The sequence below is a fragment of the Branchiostoma lanceolatum genome, chromosome 15, assembly GCF_035083965.1.
Source record: "Branchiostoma lanceolatum isolate klBraLanc5 chromosome 15, klBraLanc5.hap2, whole genome shotgun sequence".
Classification (NCBI taxonomy): domain Eukaryota; kingdom Metazoa; phylum Chordata; class Leptocardii; order Amphioxiformes; family Branchiostomatidae; genus Branchiostoma; species Branchiostoma lanceolatum.
The window spans coordinates 17888636-17904328 of record NC_089736.1 but is presented as its reverse complement, the minus strand read 5'-3'; the positions used below and the strand labels follow the sequence as shown (position 1 = coordinate 17904328).

General features: G+C 39.3%; 1 protein-coding gene across 2 annotated transcripts in view; it reads left to right on the top strand.

The window, feature by feature from the left end:
- The window catches only part of LOC136420703 (collagen alpha-3(IV) chain-like), a 41870-nt gene extending 26975 nt beyond the window's left edge, over positions 1 to 14895 (top strand). For both annotated transcript variants that reach the window (XM_066407782.1, XM_066407783.1), the window contains 10 exons: positions 131 to 211; positions 1386 to 1418; positions 2041 to 2130; positions 2948 to 3034; positions 3566 to 3625; positions 4895 to 4930; positions 5438 to 5593; positions 8267 to 8426; positions 9630 to 9765; positions 12919 to 14895. In XM_066407782.1, the coding sequence (XP_066263879.1) occupies positions 131 to 211; positions 1386 to 1418; positions 2041 to 2130; positions 2948 to 3034; positions 3566 to 3625; positions 4895 to 4930; positions 5438 to 5593; positions 8267 to 8426; positions 9630 to 9765; positions 12919 to 13215 (1136 nt within the window). In that variant the 3' untranslated portion in view covers positions 13216 to 14895. The remainder of the gene's footprint in view (positions 1 to 130; positions 212 to 1385; positions 1419 to 2040; positions 2131 to 2947; positions 3035 to 3565; positions 3626 to 4894; positions 4931 to 5437; positions 5594 to 8266; positions 8427 to 9629; positions 9766 to 12918) is intronic.
- Positions 14896 to 15693: the final 798 nt, after the last annotated feature.

The window sequence follows — 15693 nt, the reverse complement described above, 5'->3', positions numbered from 1 at the left end:
AGTCAAGTCATATTTCATTCTTCATGAAGAGCTTGAACATGTAGCATCAAAATGAATAAAGGCACCTGAGCTTGTGCTATCATACTGCACAAAAATGCATTACATACTTGTTTGCTTGTGCCAACTACAGGTGTCAAAGGAGACCGAGGTCTGAATGGGTCCCCAGGGCTGACAGGAGCCCGAGGCCCCCCTGGAGACCCAGGGCAACCAGGTGACTACCCTGTTGCAGTTTTGCTAATGGAACATTCCAATGGTTCATTAGTACCACAGTGACTATCATGATAGTGGTTGATTTAACTACCATACCATGTGTTAAAATGAACCTTTCCAATCTTTCCATCCAAAGTTGTGTGGACATTACAATATGTACCTTTTTTATTGCTTTCAAAACATATGGTAACCTTATATGCGGGTATCTCAATAGTCTGTGACCTGTTGGTGATAAATCACTGCAGCAACTATGCAAATTTTTCTCCAATTTTGTATGTGGCGACTCATTTGCGAATGAGGCCCAGATGAGCAGGTTATTGGAAATCATAGTGTTGCCACTGAATAAAAAATCAGGGGCCAATGTTGGAGTCTAGTTTGCATTCATTCACGACATTTGGCACTTGCACTTATATCAAGGTTTCCTCCCTAGCTAAATTGGCTTCTTGACTTTTCACTGTTTTCTCATTAACAGATTTATAAAGAACTGCAGCTGTACTGAATATTGACAGCTGGTCATGAAAGAATTCTTAATCTGATTTTTTGGACCATATGGATGACGTCATCAACTTATCATCTGTAGTTATTATTTTTACCTAAAAAAAAATCATTTTATAATAACTATGGCCACTTCATAGATATCAATTTGTGCGAATTATGCACATGGAAAACATAGTTTGATTGCAGTGTTATGTACTAAAGTGCTGGATTTTATCTTTGAAAAAAATTATATTAAGGGCAATAAAATTTGATGACGTCATCCATATGGTCCAAAAAATCAGATTTAGAATTCTTTCATGACCAACTATCAATATTCAGTACTACATGTACAACAGTTATTAGTGAGAAAGCAATGGAAAGCCAAAAAGTCAATTCCGCCAGGGAGGAAACCTTGATTAAAAAAAATTGGCCATTTCAGGCAACACCTTGGCGTCCATTAAAAACTGATTGGCAACAAATTGGTGACTGTGAGTGTGAGCGAAAAGTTAGGGAATGCCATTTGAAGACAGTCACCAACAGGTCGCAGTACAAATGCACCCGCTTTACTTCCTTTGGACTATCAATTTTTTTTTCATATTGGGATCCGGTATGGGGTATCAACGATAGCTTAAATATGATTTATGATTGTACAACTTAGCAAATGAATAATGATTATTTCTAATTTATTTGGCTTACAGGACTCAAAGGTGACAAGGGAATAGGCATCCCAGGTATGGTACAGCTTCTACATTTGGAGGTCTGATGCAGGACCGTTCAGATGTTCTGATATTCATGTTTATCAGCAAACTGGAAGTTCCTGCAGCCTTACATAACAGAATTACTCATTGCCATGAGTGTAGTTGAAAAATAATTTAATGGAGATGACAATGGTATCACAAAATTCAACTGAGTCATAAGTGATAATGTAACGTTACAACAAATTTATACACAACTACACTCAGATTAGCCTCTACCAGGCCCCTGTCCTATCGCTGGCAAAATAGTAAAAATCGGCCGAGGTACTCCGCTATACAGGGTAGTCCGCTATACAGTGAAGCTCCATTATCGATAGCGGAGTACCTCGGCCGATTTCTACTATTTTGCCAGCGATAGGACGGAGGCCTGGTAGAGGCTACACTCAGATATCTGTTATCTAAATTGTTGTGTTAATCTTGCTTAATGTTAATCACATTGATGAAAGATTAATATAGAACTGGAAGCTTGGTGTCATCTTAAAAAATAGATATCATTGTGTACAGTTTGATTTGAATTTCTGAGCTAGTCAGTTCATAAGTAAACAGAGCTGTATGTATTGAAGTTGACGACTGTCTGTATTGTGTCCCTGGCCTGCAGGTCAACCAGGCCAGCCAGGATTGCCAGGGGAACAGGGGCGACCAGGCTTCCCAGGCGCTAAGGGACATGCAGGCCTCCCTGGACCTGCAGGTCTGTAACAACTGTTATTAGAGATCATGAAGGATTCAGGAGAATCGTTATTTTCATTCTAAAGAGTGCAAAATGCAATGCTTGTTGAGCCTAGGCAGCATAGTGTTAGTCACTACTTTCGAGAATAGTTTACTGTAAGTGGCATTTTCGGATCAAGGAATAACTGCATATGCCATTCAGTATGATGTATAATTTGATGTTTTTTGTTTGTATTATGTGAGGTGCAATGTGTAAAGTGATGTGTAATCTGAGGTGTGATGTGAGGTGTAATGTGTTGTGTGACATTTGATGTATTATGTGAAGTGAAATGTGAGGTGAAATGTGAGGTGTAATGTGATGTGTGAGGTGTGACGTGAGGTGTAATGGGAGGTGTAATGTGTAACGTGAGATGTAATGTGAGGTGCAGTGTGATGTGTGATCTAATGTGTAATGTGATGTGTATTTCGATGTGTAAAGTGATGTGTAAGGTGAGGTGTACTGCAGTATGTAATGAGAAGGGTAGTGCGATGTGTGAGTGTGAGGTTTAATGTGTTATGAGAGGTGTTACATGACTGTATGTATATTGTGAGGTGTAATGTGTTACATGAGCTGTAATGTGTTATTTGAGGTGTAATGAGAGGCATTATGTAAGGTGTAATGTGATGCATAATACGTAATCCCATACATCTATACATGTATGAGGGGTGAAGTCAGGTGCACCATGTGATGTGAGGTACTGTGTATAATGTATAATGTGAGGTTTGAATTGAGGTGTTATGTGTGAGGTGAGGCAATTTTAAGTGTACTTCAAGGTACTGTTCTGTTCTGTTCTGCTCAGGTCCAGCTGGAGCACCAGGCATAGGCAGGAAGGGAGACATTGGTCTGCCAGGCCCACCTGGGCTGCAGGGACCAACAGGACTGCCAGGTACACTTCTACAGCTGGGGTAGAATCTCTTTAATTGTGCTGAACAGAAAGAGACCCCTGTCTACGGTGTAGTGTGCATAGTGTAGCAGTGAGCAACTCAGCCTGGACTTCAGAGAGTTTGAATCCCAGCCATTGTTGCTCATCTGACATGCACCATGACTAGTGGTTTGAGATTACCATCACATGTCCACTGATACTGGAACTGCACTTAAGCCATAATGTGGCTAGATTCATATTGCTGGTAGTGTAACATGGCAGATTCAACATATCAATAAAAAGTTACATCTATGGTGGATCATCAGTGAGAGTAATTCTAGTGGCAGTCCACCCATATCTTATGAAAATAAAGGCATCTGTTTGATGTTTTTGTTCAGAAGTGAGAAAACTTACTAGAGGAACTGACAACTTTCTCTGAATACTTCTTCTCAAATTACGAGAAGAAAGTCTAGATTCGGTTTATGATGAGCTCCATATCGGACATCAGCTGTTCCATGATTGACTCAGGTATGTGTTGAACAACTACTCCTGCAGGTCAGAAAGGAGACCAGGGATACGGACTCCCAGGACCTCCAGGCAAGGCAGGCCTTCCAGGTATGTGCTCAGGAATGCATCTTTAAGTTAGTGACTCAAAATGTTTAAGATCTTCTTTTTAAAATATATGTGTAACTATGACTTAAAGGCATCCAGAGCATTTTATGAGGCTTGAAACTTGAATAAAAAAACTCCAATTTCTAGCCATTCCTTATTTTACAAACACATAGTAATTTTCAATAACATGTACACTATATCATTACAAAGCGATTAGTGACATTAAAGGAGCAAAGATATGATGTCGTTGTGTGGTCAGAAATGATAGAAAATCTAAGCCCTGATCCTGACTGTCCATCACAATTAGCGGTTTGACCAATGAGATAGTGACTGCATGTCCGTCAAACATTTGCATTTTTATGTTTTGATTTTGCATTTCTTCATTTTCACGGAAGTGGGCGGGGCTATAGTATCGGTCTATTTACACAAGGCGCGTGAAACTAAAAGATCACCATGTAGCTTATTTTTGTGCCGCTTTTGAGCACTTTTGATAAGAAATCCACACGCAAATGTGGTAAACAGTGGCATTAAATGTCAATTTCATAAAGATTACAGCAACTAGAACATTTCCAATTTTCAAGCCTCATAAAATGCTCTGGGTGCCTTTAAATGTTTGAAAACATGCAACCTAAGGCTTGAAGCTCTCTATACCATCATTACCTTCATATAGCCTGCAAATCGTGCAACTTACTGCTATTTTTATCAATGAAATTGAGACTGTTGGAAACTTTGACATGATCAATGTTTTTGTCTGCTATTGTCGTCTTCCACTGTCTTGACTTTAGGCAACGAATCTATTATTAGTAAATGATCTCAAATCTGAAAATGAAGTACTCAACAGAATATATGAAAACTTGAGTTCCACGACCAATACCTTCATCAATATGTCTTATTACATCTATATTTTTTACATGATATTATCTTTGTGTAAAATCCACATAATACAATGAATCTCACTACATGAATGCAATGTTGCTCGTTGCAAAATTATCTGTTGCAAAATGTATTGTCTGTCAGCTTCACACTTTATATAGTTATATTACATGTTGTATTTTGACAGTTTTCAAATCCGAATGTTATCTAAACACCTGATACAAGTTACATAAATATTATTTTATGATGTTCAGCAGCTTAAAGTGCTGTGATGGACACGGAATATAAAAAAACCCTCTGGCACATGTAGTTTGGTGTGTAATAGTAGAATCTAATTGTTATGTAACCTATGGTTGCACAGCATACTATATCATTTAAAATTTGTTTTTTCTCTGCCAGGTGCTACAGGCTTCCCAGGTGTTAAAGGAGACATGGGTAGGGTTATCATATCCTTGCATGCATGCATGTATGAGCAGAAATTGGGATATGAATCCATTCCACTTGACTTTTTTAATTTGCTTTGACCCTTCCTCAATGAAAGTCATGTCTGCAGTAGCTTGGAGTCCAGCCTCGTTTGCTTTGGCCCGCTCCCCAAGATCCACTAGCCTGCTTATGACGTATGTAGCTATCCATTGTCACCACAAGCCCCCTTGTATTGCAGTGCTGCACATACATGAAGTACATCTGTATTACATGTAGTAAATGACTACCTTGCACAGAAGAGTGGGCCACCCTCATCTTAAAAATTGATTGAAACTCTAGATCTGATAGGATCTGATCGATGATGATAGATAATATTTATGACAAGTTGTATTTAAGGTTAATCTATGATATATTACATGCTTCAACTTTGCAAAGAGCATTACAGATGATGCTGATGACTTCAATCTACATGTATCACAATTTTACCGAATGATGACGTAATATTCCAAATTTCAACAGGTTTTCCAGGAGAATCAGGTACAAACATGTACCTAATAACTCGTCACAGCCAGACCATCCAAGTGCCAGAGTGTCCATTTGGCACCAAGAAGATGTGGGAAGGATACAGTTTATTACACATGGAGGGCAACGAGAGAGCCCATGGGCAGGACTTAGGTGGGTGCACTGTGTTGTGTGCTGTCAATTCTTGATTTATGGCAAGACTTTTTATTTTTGGTAAGATTCATGATCACAAGTTCTTCAAACACCATGACAAAAATGCAATCATAACATGGCAAGGTTACGTCAGGAGCCATACATTTGACAACCCTTTGATTCCACACTTATGAGTTCTACCAATGAAAATTCAGCAGTGTTGTGCAAAATCTGTTAATTGCATTTGAAGGTGAGTAAAGTACAGACATCAAAAGATACATTCTTTTTTTTAATGCACTTGCTGAGTGCAAGGTCGTAGGGGGGCACTCATCTAAGCACTGAACTAATTGTTACTGTAGCAGCATCTCTTTGCCCTAGGTTGGAAACGTCAATGCTCAAGACAAGCATGACTTCGCTGACCCATTAGGAGAAGCAGGGGTTACGAAGGCTGCTCGGGAAATTCCCTACCCCATTTAGGCTGGAATGTTTTGATTCACTTACATCAGGGCATGCCCCTACTCTTTTTCGAAAGATGTTGTGGGTTCTTTTCTCAATTTAACGCCCTATCTGAGGGATGTCCCTAACCAAAGCTAAGTACCCATTTACACCTGAGTGAAGTGAGGAAATTTGTGTGTGCCTTTCCCTAGGGCACAATGTTGGGGCACATGTCCAGAAATGTCTGGGGGCAACCCCTGATCAAACCCAGGTCCTCTTGTTTGACAGCTGAATGTTCTAACCATTACGCCACACAACACCGCTAATTCGTTATATCATAAAGATTATACTTTGCAAAGATGAGGTCATGAAATTACTGACCAGGTTTTATCACCTTAGTAATACGTTAGTCCTGAGAGGGGCGGGATATCCCTGAGGACACTTACATTTTTTTGGCTAAGACAATGTCTTGTTTCTAAAGTGTCAGATGGTTGATGAGGTGAGGAAGAAGCAACTGAGTGATTGTGAAAAACAAACGACTAAAGTTTGCTTTTATCAAGTGTCGAATTAATGTTTCCCTTGGAACAGAACTGAAAAAAGGTAGTGAATGGTAATTGTAGTTTAACAGTTCTGTAAACGAGTAGAAAGACATAGAGCAGGGGTAAACACTGAACATGATGGGCCTAACAGTTGTCATGATATTGAATAGCCCACTTTTTTATCTAGTGGTGCATATGCCCAAAAAGTGTTGAATTTACAGTTCCTGACATTAAGTCAGTCTTTCACAGTCAACAAGTGTACATCAGTTGACCTGAACTGTATTTGGTTTATCGTAAGTTTGAAGTAACCTTAGGCCACACCAAGTTAATTTGTTGGTTCTCGGATCTTTGCAGAAAAAAATTGAAGCAACGGCGAAAAAAAATAAAAATTCCCCAAAATTCTTGGGTCAAGATAGAGGCTTACATAAGATAAAGAATGGCAGTATTATGCACGTTTTCAGTCTTCCATGGCACATTTTATGCAGTGAATTCCTTTCTTTCCTCTACATAGTATTACAATTCCAAATATTACGACTATAACTATTCGACCATTTGTTTAGTAAACAGATAGAAGCATCTAAATACAATATCTTTTAGTAAGTATTTGTGCAATGTCTGGGAAATCACTGTAAGGTGTTTTGATAATAAGCAGGTTGGTTATCTTTATTCAATTATGCCTGAGGACCATACCTATTTTCGTTATATAAATATTGAACAGAATAACTGTACATATCTTGTTGAAAGGATTATCTTCCTCGCCATTGTGAAAGAAATACGATAGTCATGTTGAAAAATTGGGCATCGGTTCCCCGCTATGACCCCTAACCGGAGGCCAACGGTGCTTTCAAATTCAACAAGTGAAAATGTACATGATACATGCATTTTCTACTTGGAACTTGAAGCAAGTGATCAAGGAAATGTTTTGTACATGCAAGGGCATTATATCACGTATAAAGTGCGGCCGCCATGTTTTGAGAGCGAAACATGAGAGTAGAGCTGTTGTTTACCAACATTTCTGTCGTTTTAGAGATTTTGCGGCCTCAAAACACACAAGCTTAAGGGTAGTAAAGTTATGATCGTTGTTTTTACGTGTAACATGTCTTCTGTGAACGAATAATGCTTCTGCCGCTCTGCCGATAGTGGTCAATAATTTTTCCCTGTGCACTCTACTGGGGAGACTAAACAGTTAGCGCCTGTGCCTAGACCCCACGATGAGAGACAAAAGCAGGGTTTAAACCATTGAAAATCCTATTTTGGTGGGATTTTTGGTGAAATCTGGGCAGTATTCTTAAAAAACAATAAGAAACGTGCCGTCTAAGATAAGAACGTACCGGGCGGATTTTGAGGATTTATTTGAGAGGTGATTTTGTGAATGGGGATTCTGGCGATATCGAATTATTTTATTTTTTCAAATTCGCTGAAAAATAGGAGTAGTGATTCCGAGAACCAACAAATTAAATTGGTGTGGCCTTACAGTCATGTGTGTGCAGTTGGGTTTAATGGCTGATAGCTAGCTACACGTACATGATTGTGTTTTCGTCTTGTGTCCCTTTGAAATTTAAGCTGCCTTGAATATGATGGCATAGACTGCCTTGTGTGTTGTCCTCCCACCTTAAATGTGGTATCTAATAAGTAATTGTACTTTAAATGCCTACCGGTATTTCCTGCCAAACAAAGTTGTATAAACACTAACATGTACCTGTTGTGCCCCTCTCCCCAGGTATGTCAGGATCATGTCTACCCAAGTTCAGTCCCATGCCTTTCCTCTTCTGTGATATAAACTTTGTCTGCAACTTTGCAAGCAGAGACGACAAATCCTATTGGCTCTCAACTGTAGCCACCCAACGGGATCTTCCAGACAAACCCTTAAAAGGAAGACGGTAAAAATGATTTATTCATTGCTGAAAGTTTCTACCTGTTACTCAAGGTTACCAGTTTACGTGCAGTAATAGTGTACGGTCACTTTTTGGCATATGCAGCCTTCGAATTAAATTGTGAAAAAGAACATTCTTTTCAGCAGGAAAGAAGTACATAAATATAACATACACGATCCATGATTGTATGTAAATGTCTGAAAAGTCAAGAACAATAAGATCACATATCAAACACTGTTATGATTCCAGACCGCAATTTTCGTCCCCTCTTTTTGAACACTACAATCTCATCCAAAACTGAGCCTGGAAATCTTATCTCAAGAATCCATGGTGATTTTATGTACACATGTATCTTATCCAAAGGCCATTTATAGAATGTCTAATTCTACATGTATGTTACATTACATAATTATGCTGTTGAGGCTTATTTCACTGGAGGGCATTACGGAAGAGTTGCGAAGGGCCTCTGTTTTCGGCCAATTTATGTTGGGAGGGCACAACGTGATAAGTCTGAATGCGCTTCAAGGCCAGTACTTGAGTCTATAACAATATCTTAATGCATTGCCATTGTTAGGATATCATTGCTCAAGTTGTGGATCAACATGGTGCTAGAAGCGATGTTCTGCTGGGGCAAAGATGACCTGTATGTTCAGCCATGGCATTGATGTAAACCATGATTCACCGTCCTTTGACAGTGGGCTACTATAGGCACTTTTTGTGGGAAATTATCAGATATATGTCTTTTAGAAAAAGCAACACAAGGAGGAACACCCAACTGATTGTAAATTGGTCCATCAAAAAAGGAGGCTTGAAGAGCTTGCATAGCGATAAATCCAACAGAAGAAAAATAAGTTGCCAAACAGAACTTGCTACAAGCCAATTAAGATTTCTTTGGAAAGGATTGAGCTGTTTACTTCAGTCTGTAAGCATGTTTTCTATAAATGGTGTTATTAACTGGTAACCTTGCATTAGACAGGATGGGAATTACTACAGGGAAGTGGAATGATTATGAATGGATTGAGACAGAAACCATGCAGGAAGTTTACAGCAGCAAATTGTTGACATGTTTGCTCACATTATTGTTGCATTCAGATGAAAACTTTTCTATACCAGAATATTGTCACATTTGTCACATTCTGGTTGATTCAACTATGAAAGAGTAGCATTATGGCCTATTAACACAAGATTTCCTAATTGTTTTTCCACTAGGATTCTGGATCTTGTCAGTCGGTGTGTGGTGTGTGAAACCAAGGCCATGGTCATGGCTGTGCACAGTCAGGCCCCAACTGTCCCAGACTGTCCTATGGGCTGGATGAACGTCTGGACAGGCTACAGTTTCCTCATGGTAAAGACATCACATTGAGTTGAAATGAGTTCAATACAAAAATGTTTGGAAACTTAAATTTGATCAACAATAGTATCAGTAGAGGGGGTGTCCCTGTGGTGTTGTGGTCTGCGCTTCTGTCACTTACCACATCTGGTTCAAATTATTAGGAGCCAGAAGGCCCGAGTTCGTGCCCGAGTAGGACACCTCTGGACAAGAGGCACATTGAGTCATACCAAAGACTTTATAAAAATGGTACATACTTCTGAAACAGTATGGAAGTTAAACACACTCCACTGCCAGTAGACTAGCCCCCTGCTGCAGTGATTGCACCACAGTGTGGCCCAGGGCTATGAAACGGAGATGGGCACCGCCCTATACACCTTATGGTGTGGGAGGATTTGAACTTAAACTAATATCAGTAGAGTAGAGTAGATTGTTATAACTTTATCGATTGTATAGTTTGGTATCATTTATCATTGCAAAGCTTATTTATTACACTCAACAATGATACCATATTGGTCGTGATCCTACATTTATAGAACACCAAAGCATAATATAGGAGGGCATCACAAAACAAAAGTGCCAAAATTCTAGGGGAGACAGGGGAATTCTGGCACTATTTTGGGCTACACATCCGCAAAATCGGTCAATGACATATAAGCTTTCCTATAATATATAATACAGTGTATTATTATTCAAGTAAGATTGAATTGAAGTATTTAAAGAATATGAGTGACTTAAACCAAGTTTCTGGAATAATGCTAATGCATGGTACATGTAGATGCACACCATGGATTGATGAATTCCACTGTCATCACTTTTATTGTTGAATTCCATGGCTGTGGAGGAACTTAAAGGGGTACTCAACCCCAGAAGCAGATGTTATTTTCTAAAGGACCACATATTTATCAAAACAAAATTAAAGAAAAATGATCCATTTATAAATTCATTAATTGAACAGTGCCCCCCATGCGGACCCACATGTTATGACCTTAAGTATGGGTTCTAGTGAGATAATTCAGTCGAACCGCAGAGCTCTATGTGCATCCGTTCTGCGCAGCCTTCTCTAAGACCGTGTTCGCCGGGCCGGCCAGACCCGGGTTGGACCCTGTTGCATAGGTGTAAACAACTACCTGTTGTGCAAGAAAAATACCTCAGACCCACATAGTGTTTATACTTTTTTTATATCTACAGGACTTGCCCAGTGCAACTAGATAGTTCGTGTTTTGCACAATGACAGCGGCCGCGGTGGCTTTCGAAACATTAGCATTTTTTGGTCAATATATTTGTGCCCGTCTTCTTTTCAGTTCACCTAGATCCAACTAGCTAATCACATAGCGTGATAGTCCATTTCTTCACCTTGACATTGATACCAAAATACCGTTTTGCCCCGAAAAAAACTGCGCCCACACGCAAATCACGGTAGTGAAATTTGAGCCTGGATGTAGCTACCGATGCACACTACCCTGCGTTTTGGTTACATTTTGATACATTTCGCGAGGTGTCATAAAATTAATTTCTGGGTATTAGAAGCTGCATGGGCACGGCTACCACATGCAATATAAGAAAAGACATGATAATACCCAAATACACACAGACAGAGGGTTTTAGTTCAAGGTAGCGACTTTGCAAAAATTTTCAATTTTGAAGTCAATGGTTTCGAACTCAAGCGTTCGAACGATGTTAACCCAGACGGTACGTTCAATTTTTTGAGCCGCGGGGTCAGGCGAGTTCATGCTTAGTGTTGCCACTTTCAGTCGGTGTTTGGAGAAGTTTAGAAAAAACTAACGTCTAATTCTTGCAGTTACAAATACATTTTCTGAAAAAAGATGAACATTATTCAGAAGCCAGAAAAAGTGTGCTTCTTGTGCACGTATGCCAATATCAGAACATAATGTCTACGCTTTGTAACTCATAGTGCAAGGTCATAGTGTTCAATTTCTCCTTCAGAAAAAATACGCCCTAAAACTGACATGCTGTTCTATTTTTTCGGGGCAAACCCGTTGCTCCTAAGATTAACCAAGGAACTTTGGTATCAATTTAAAGCTGAAGATATGGACTATCACACTGTGGAGATAGCTAATTGGATCTAGGTGAGCTGTAAAAAAGATGAGCACAAATAAAGTGACAAAAAATTGCTCATGTTTAGAAAGCCACAGCGCTCGCTGTTATTTTGTAATGTGCAAGATATCTGAATTGCTGTACTGGGCATATCCCGTAGATTTGAAAAAGTATATACATTATATAGGTCTGAGGTATTTTTGCTGCACGACAGGAAGTTGTTTACACCCATGCAACGGGGTCAAATCCAGACGCGGCAAATACGCTATCTTAGAGAATAACGCGTTCTAGGGTGACCTGCGGTTCGACTGAATTGTTATCCAGGCAAAAAGGGTGGAGGTATCAGAATATCTTTGCTATACAATGTGTATAATGCAACTGCTGCCAGTCCATACTCAATTTTAATAATTTTTAGGATTCAGAATTAAAAGCTGTAGTATCTGTAGAACAAGAACACTTGCTTCTGCTGTAGTACCTAATAGTCCATGCCTGGCCATTGAGTAACTTGTATTTCGTCTGTGCCTGTAATTACCATGGCTGAACGTTTTTTTTACTTGAGGTAACCTATGACTGTGTGTTAGGCTAAGTTTGTGCTAAAGGTGATGAAGTCCATGACTGCAGTCCCTTCACAGTCACGTTCAATGGTGCTTTGAACCTAACCACCAAGTGAAGCATTTCAAGGCTGTGAACTAAGTATTACTAAGCTTAGAGTAAGCTGGAAGCTATAGGAACAGCCAGGCCGTGACCGTTCCCAGAGCAAGGACAAAATGGCTACAACAGTGGTTTCTACATTAGACTGTGGCCCTGTACAACAGGGTGTTAGAAGTAAATAAGATAAAGCAATGGTTTCCTTTCCGCAATTGCCTCAATAGCTTTGTACAAATTGTATATAACTATTTGTGACATTTAAAGAGACACTGGACTCTCAGGTTCTGCATTGATAGCTGCCATGAAGGACAAATCATTCTGGAAAAACTTTATTGATTGTACCTCACCGGATTAAATCTGGAAGAATGATGATGATGATGATGATGTGACATGTATTTTTCCAAAAAGCAGAAATCGTCAATCCATTGTCTTCAGAAAAAAATCCCTTTTCTTCCCTCCCAGCACACAGCAGCAGGCGAGGGTTCTGGCCAGGCTCTACACAGCCCTGGCAGCTGTCTGGAGAAGTTCCGCCCCGCACCTTTTGTGGAGTGCCACGGAGCCCAGGGAACTTGTCACTTCTTTGCCAACAAGTTCAGCTTTTGGCTGGCATCCATACCTGACTTCTACACCCCCAATCAGAACCCTGCTGCCTATGAATCTACCAGTGGCTATGTTACAGAGATGCCCAAGGTTGGCTTACAACTCAACGACATAGAAATGAGAATTGGCAGGTGCAGAGTTTGTATGTGGGGGGGATAGATATTCACATGTAACCAATCAATGCCTCTGTTTGTAAACACGAGTGCAACATTAACAGAGATTACCTTGACATAAAAAACTTCATTGATTTGATCAACATCCACATACCTTCAGCAGGACACCATAAGTAGGAAGAAATGGGCTCACTTGTACAAGAGTTCACAGATTGTACAAATTGATCATATTATGATAGGTATTGGCAAGGGTAAAAACAATGTCTTAATTAAGTGTTACACTGACACAGGTTTAGTTTGTTGATAAAATTTGGAATTTTGTATTTAAACTATGATACGTTGTGTCACAACCAACCAAAGCTTAGATCTTAGTGAAAGTTAACACTATAGAGTTGTTATGCAAGCCACTTTTGTGTTCTGGTTGACCAGCTTGTGCTGCTTGTTTGTAATGATGCATACTGATGTATGACATTCTTTGATATAATAGGCACTAGATATTGGTGTTGGCAGGAAGTATAGACCAGGACGTGTAGGTACTTTGACATTCACCTTGCATCCCTATTGTCACTTGTGGTGCTACGTATAGAAACAACGAGATGTGAAATTTACAGGGTAGACATTTGAACAATACTGTGGGCTACCCCATGCCTCAATTCTACCACAAAACCTCCCAAGAATGGGGTAGCACACGGATACATTTGAAAAGAATGTCATAGAACACCCTATTATTAATATGTAATGAGGTGATGTACGTACTAAGCTCATTTTATCCCAAATCCTAAAACTTTCACTGGGTAAAAAAGTCACCCAAACAATAATGACTCAGGCTATTTGGGCTGTAACGTTAGTGAGAAGTAAAAAGTAATGAGCCTTAGATGTTTATGCAACATGTACAAGATATTCTTAGATTTAATAACATTCTATCATATGATGGGCTACAATGTCTGTAGTTTCAAAAGAGTTAACTTAGTTAATTTCCTGAAGCCCTTCTTTTGCTATTTGATATCAATCAAACGATTCCTGACTGTTGTCTAGTGACACCTGTACAATAGATGTAGGTATAAGGATTTTTATATTGATCCATCTTACTGACTTAGATGTAAAACATATTTTGTAAGAACAACTTTGAATTTTTTTAAATCTAGTAAGAGTACCTAGTGGTAATCTCTCTAACTGGTGCTATCTAAACTTCAATGTCCTACCTCTGCCTTAGATACAGGTAAGGTCTCAGGTCATTCTCATGGTAACTTCGAGATTGGTCATGGTTTTTGGACAGGCCTTGAAAGTATACTTTATTCTTAAGAACCTGGTATCCATGACTTGTGAATAGCCCCTAATGCAGTTTGTACTTTCAAAGATTCACATCTATTTGTTTACAAAATATGATAAACCTAATTCTCACTCATGCTTCTGTTATGAATGAAATGACGAACTATTCTGGAGGACAGGTATTCTGCAGTGTACACTAATGTCACCAGAAATGAGAAATAGGGGAAATCAGAAGCTGATAAAACTTCTATGAATGAATGATCATGCACATTTTCATACACAGGATGGAAAAGTCAATAACCCAGTTATCCTATTTTGGATTGTTACTCCAAACAATTTTTTTATGGATAACAATAATATACTCAGAATATAGATGTCACATGTATATCATAAATATGGACATTTGTATGTTATCTCGAAGTATAGAGGTAATAAATCGTCGACATTCATCCCACAATTCTATGTCTGGTTACACTTTCTTTCATATTTTCCAGAAGAGGCTGTCATTTGAACCTTAGTAATAACCTTTACTGACAGCCTAAGGCTTGGGTCTGAGTAAATGGTGAAATAGCAGAACACTATATCTACAACCCAGGTGAACAGGTCTGTCCTCTGTGCTGAACACTATCTACAACCCAGGTGAACAGGTCTGTCCTCTGTGCTGAACACTATCTACAACCCAGGTGAACAGGCCCGTCCTTGGTGCTGAACACTATCTACAACCCAGGTGAACAGGCCCGTCCTTGGTGCTGAACACTATCTACAACCCAGGTGAACAGGCCCGTCCTTGGTGCTGAACACTATCTACAACCTAGGTGAACAGGCCCGTCCTTGGTGCTGAACACTATCTACAACCCAGGTGAACAGGTCTGTCCTTGGTGCTGAACACACTAATCTCCCTGGAGTCCAAAAACTTATACAATTGTTAAACAGTAAATTGAACAAAATCAAATATGATGAACTTAAAAGTAACTGAAGATAATTGAAACTTTATCAGGGTATTGTATGCAAGGAAACCAAAAGTAATGTAATTGACAAGAACATAAATAACTTAAACAAGAGTCCGTAGGACACAATTCTCCGTGAAGTATTTATAGTGTGCACATTTTGGGTAAGGTGTTTGTTAATTTCCTTTGCAAGTGACCTGCTAGTTGTAAGACAAATGCATGAAATGGATCTTGATGTAAGGTGTGAAATCACAGACCCTGATTCACTTCTAGGAATTACTATCCTGGTTTATTTTGTTGCATTTGGC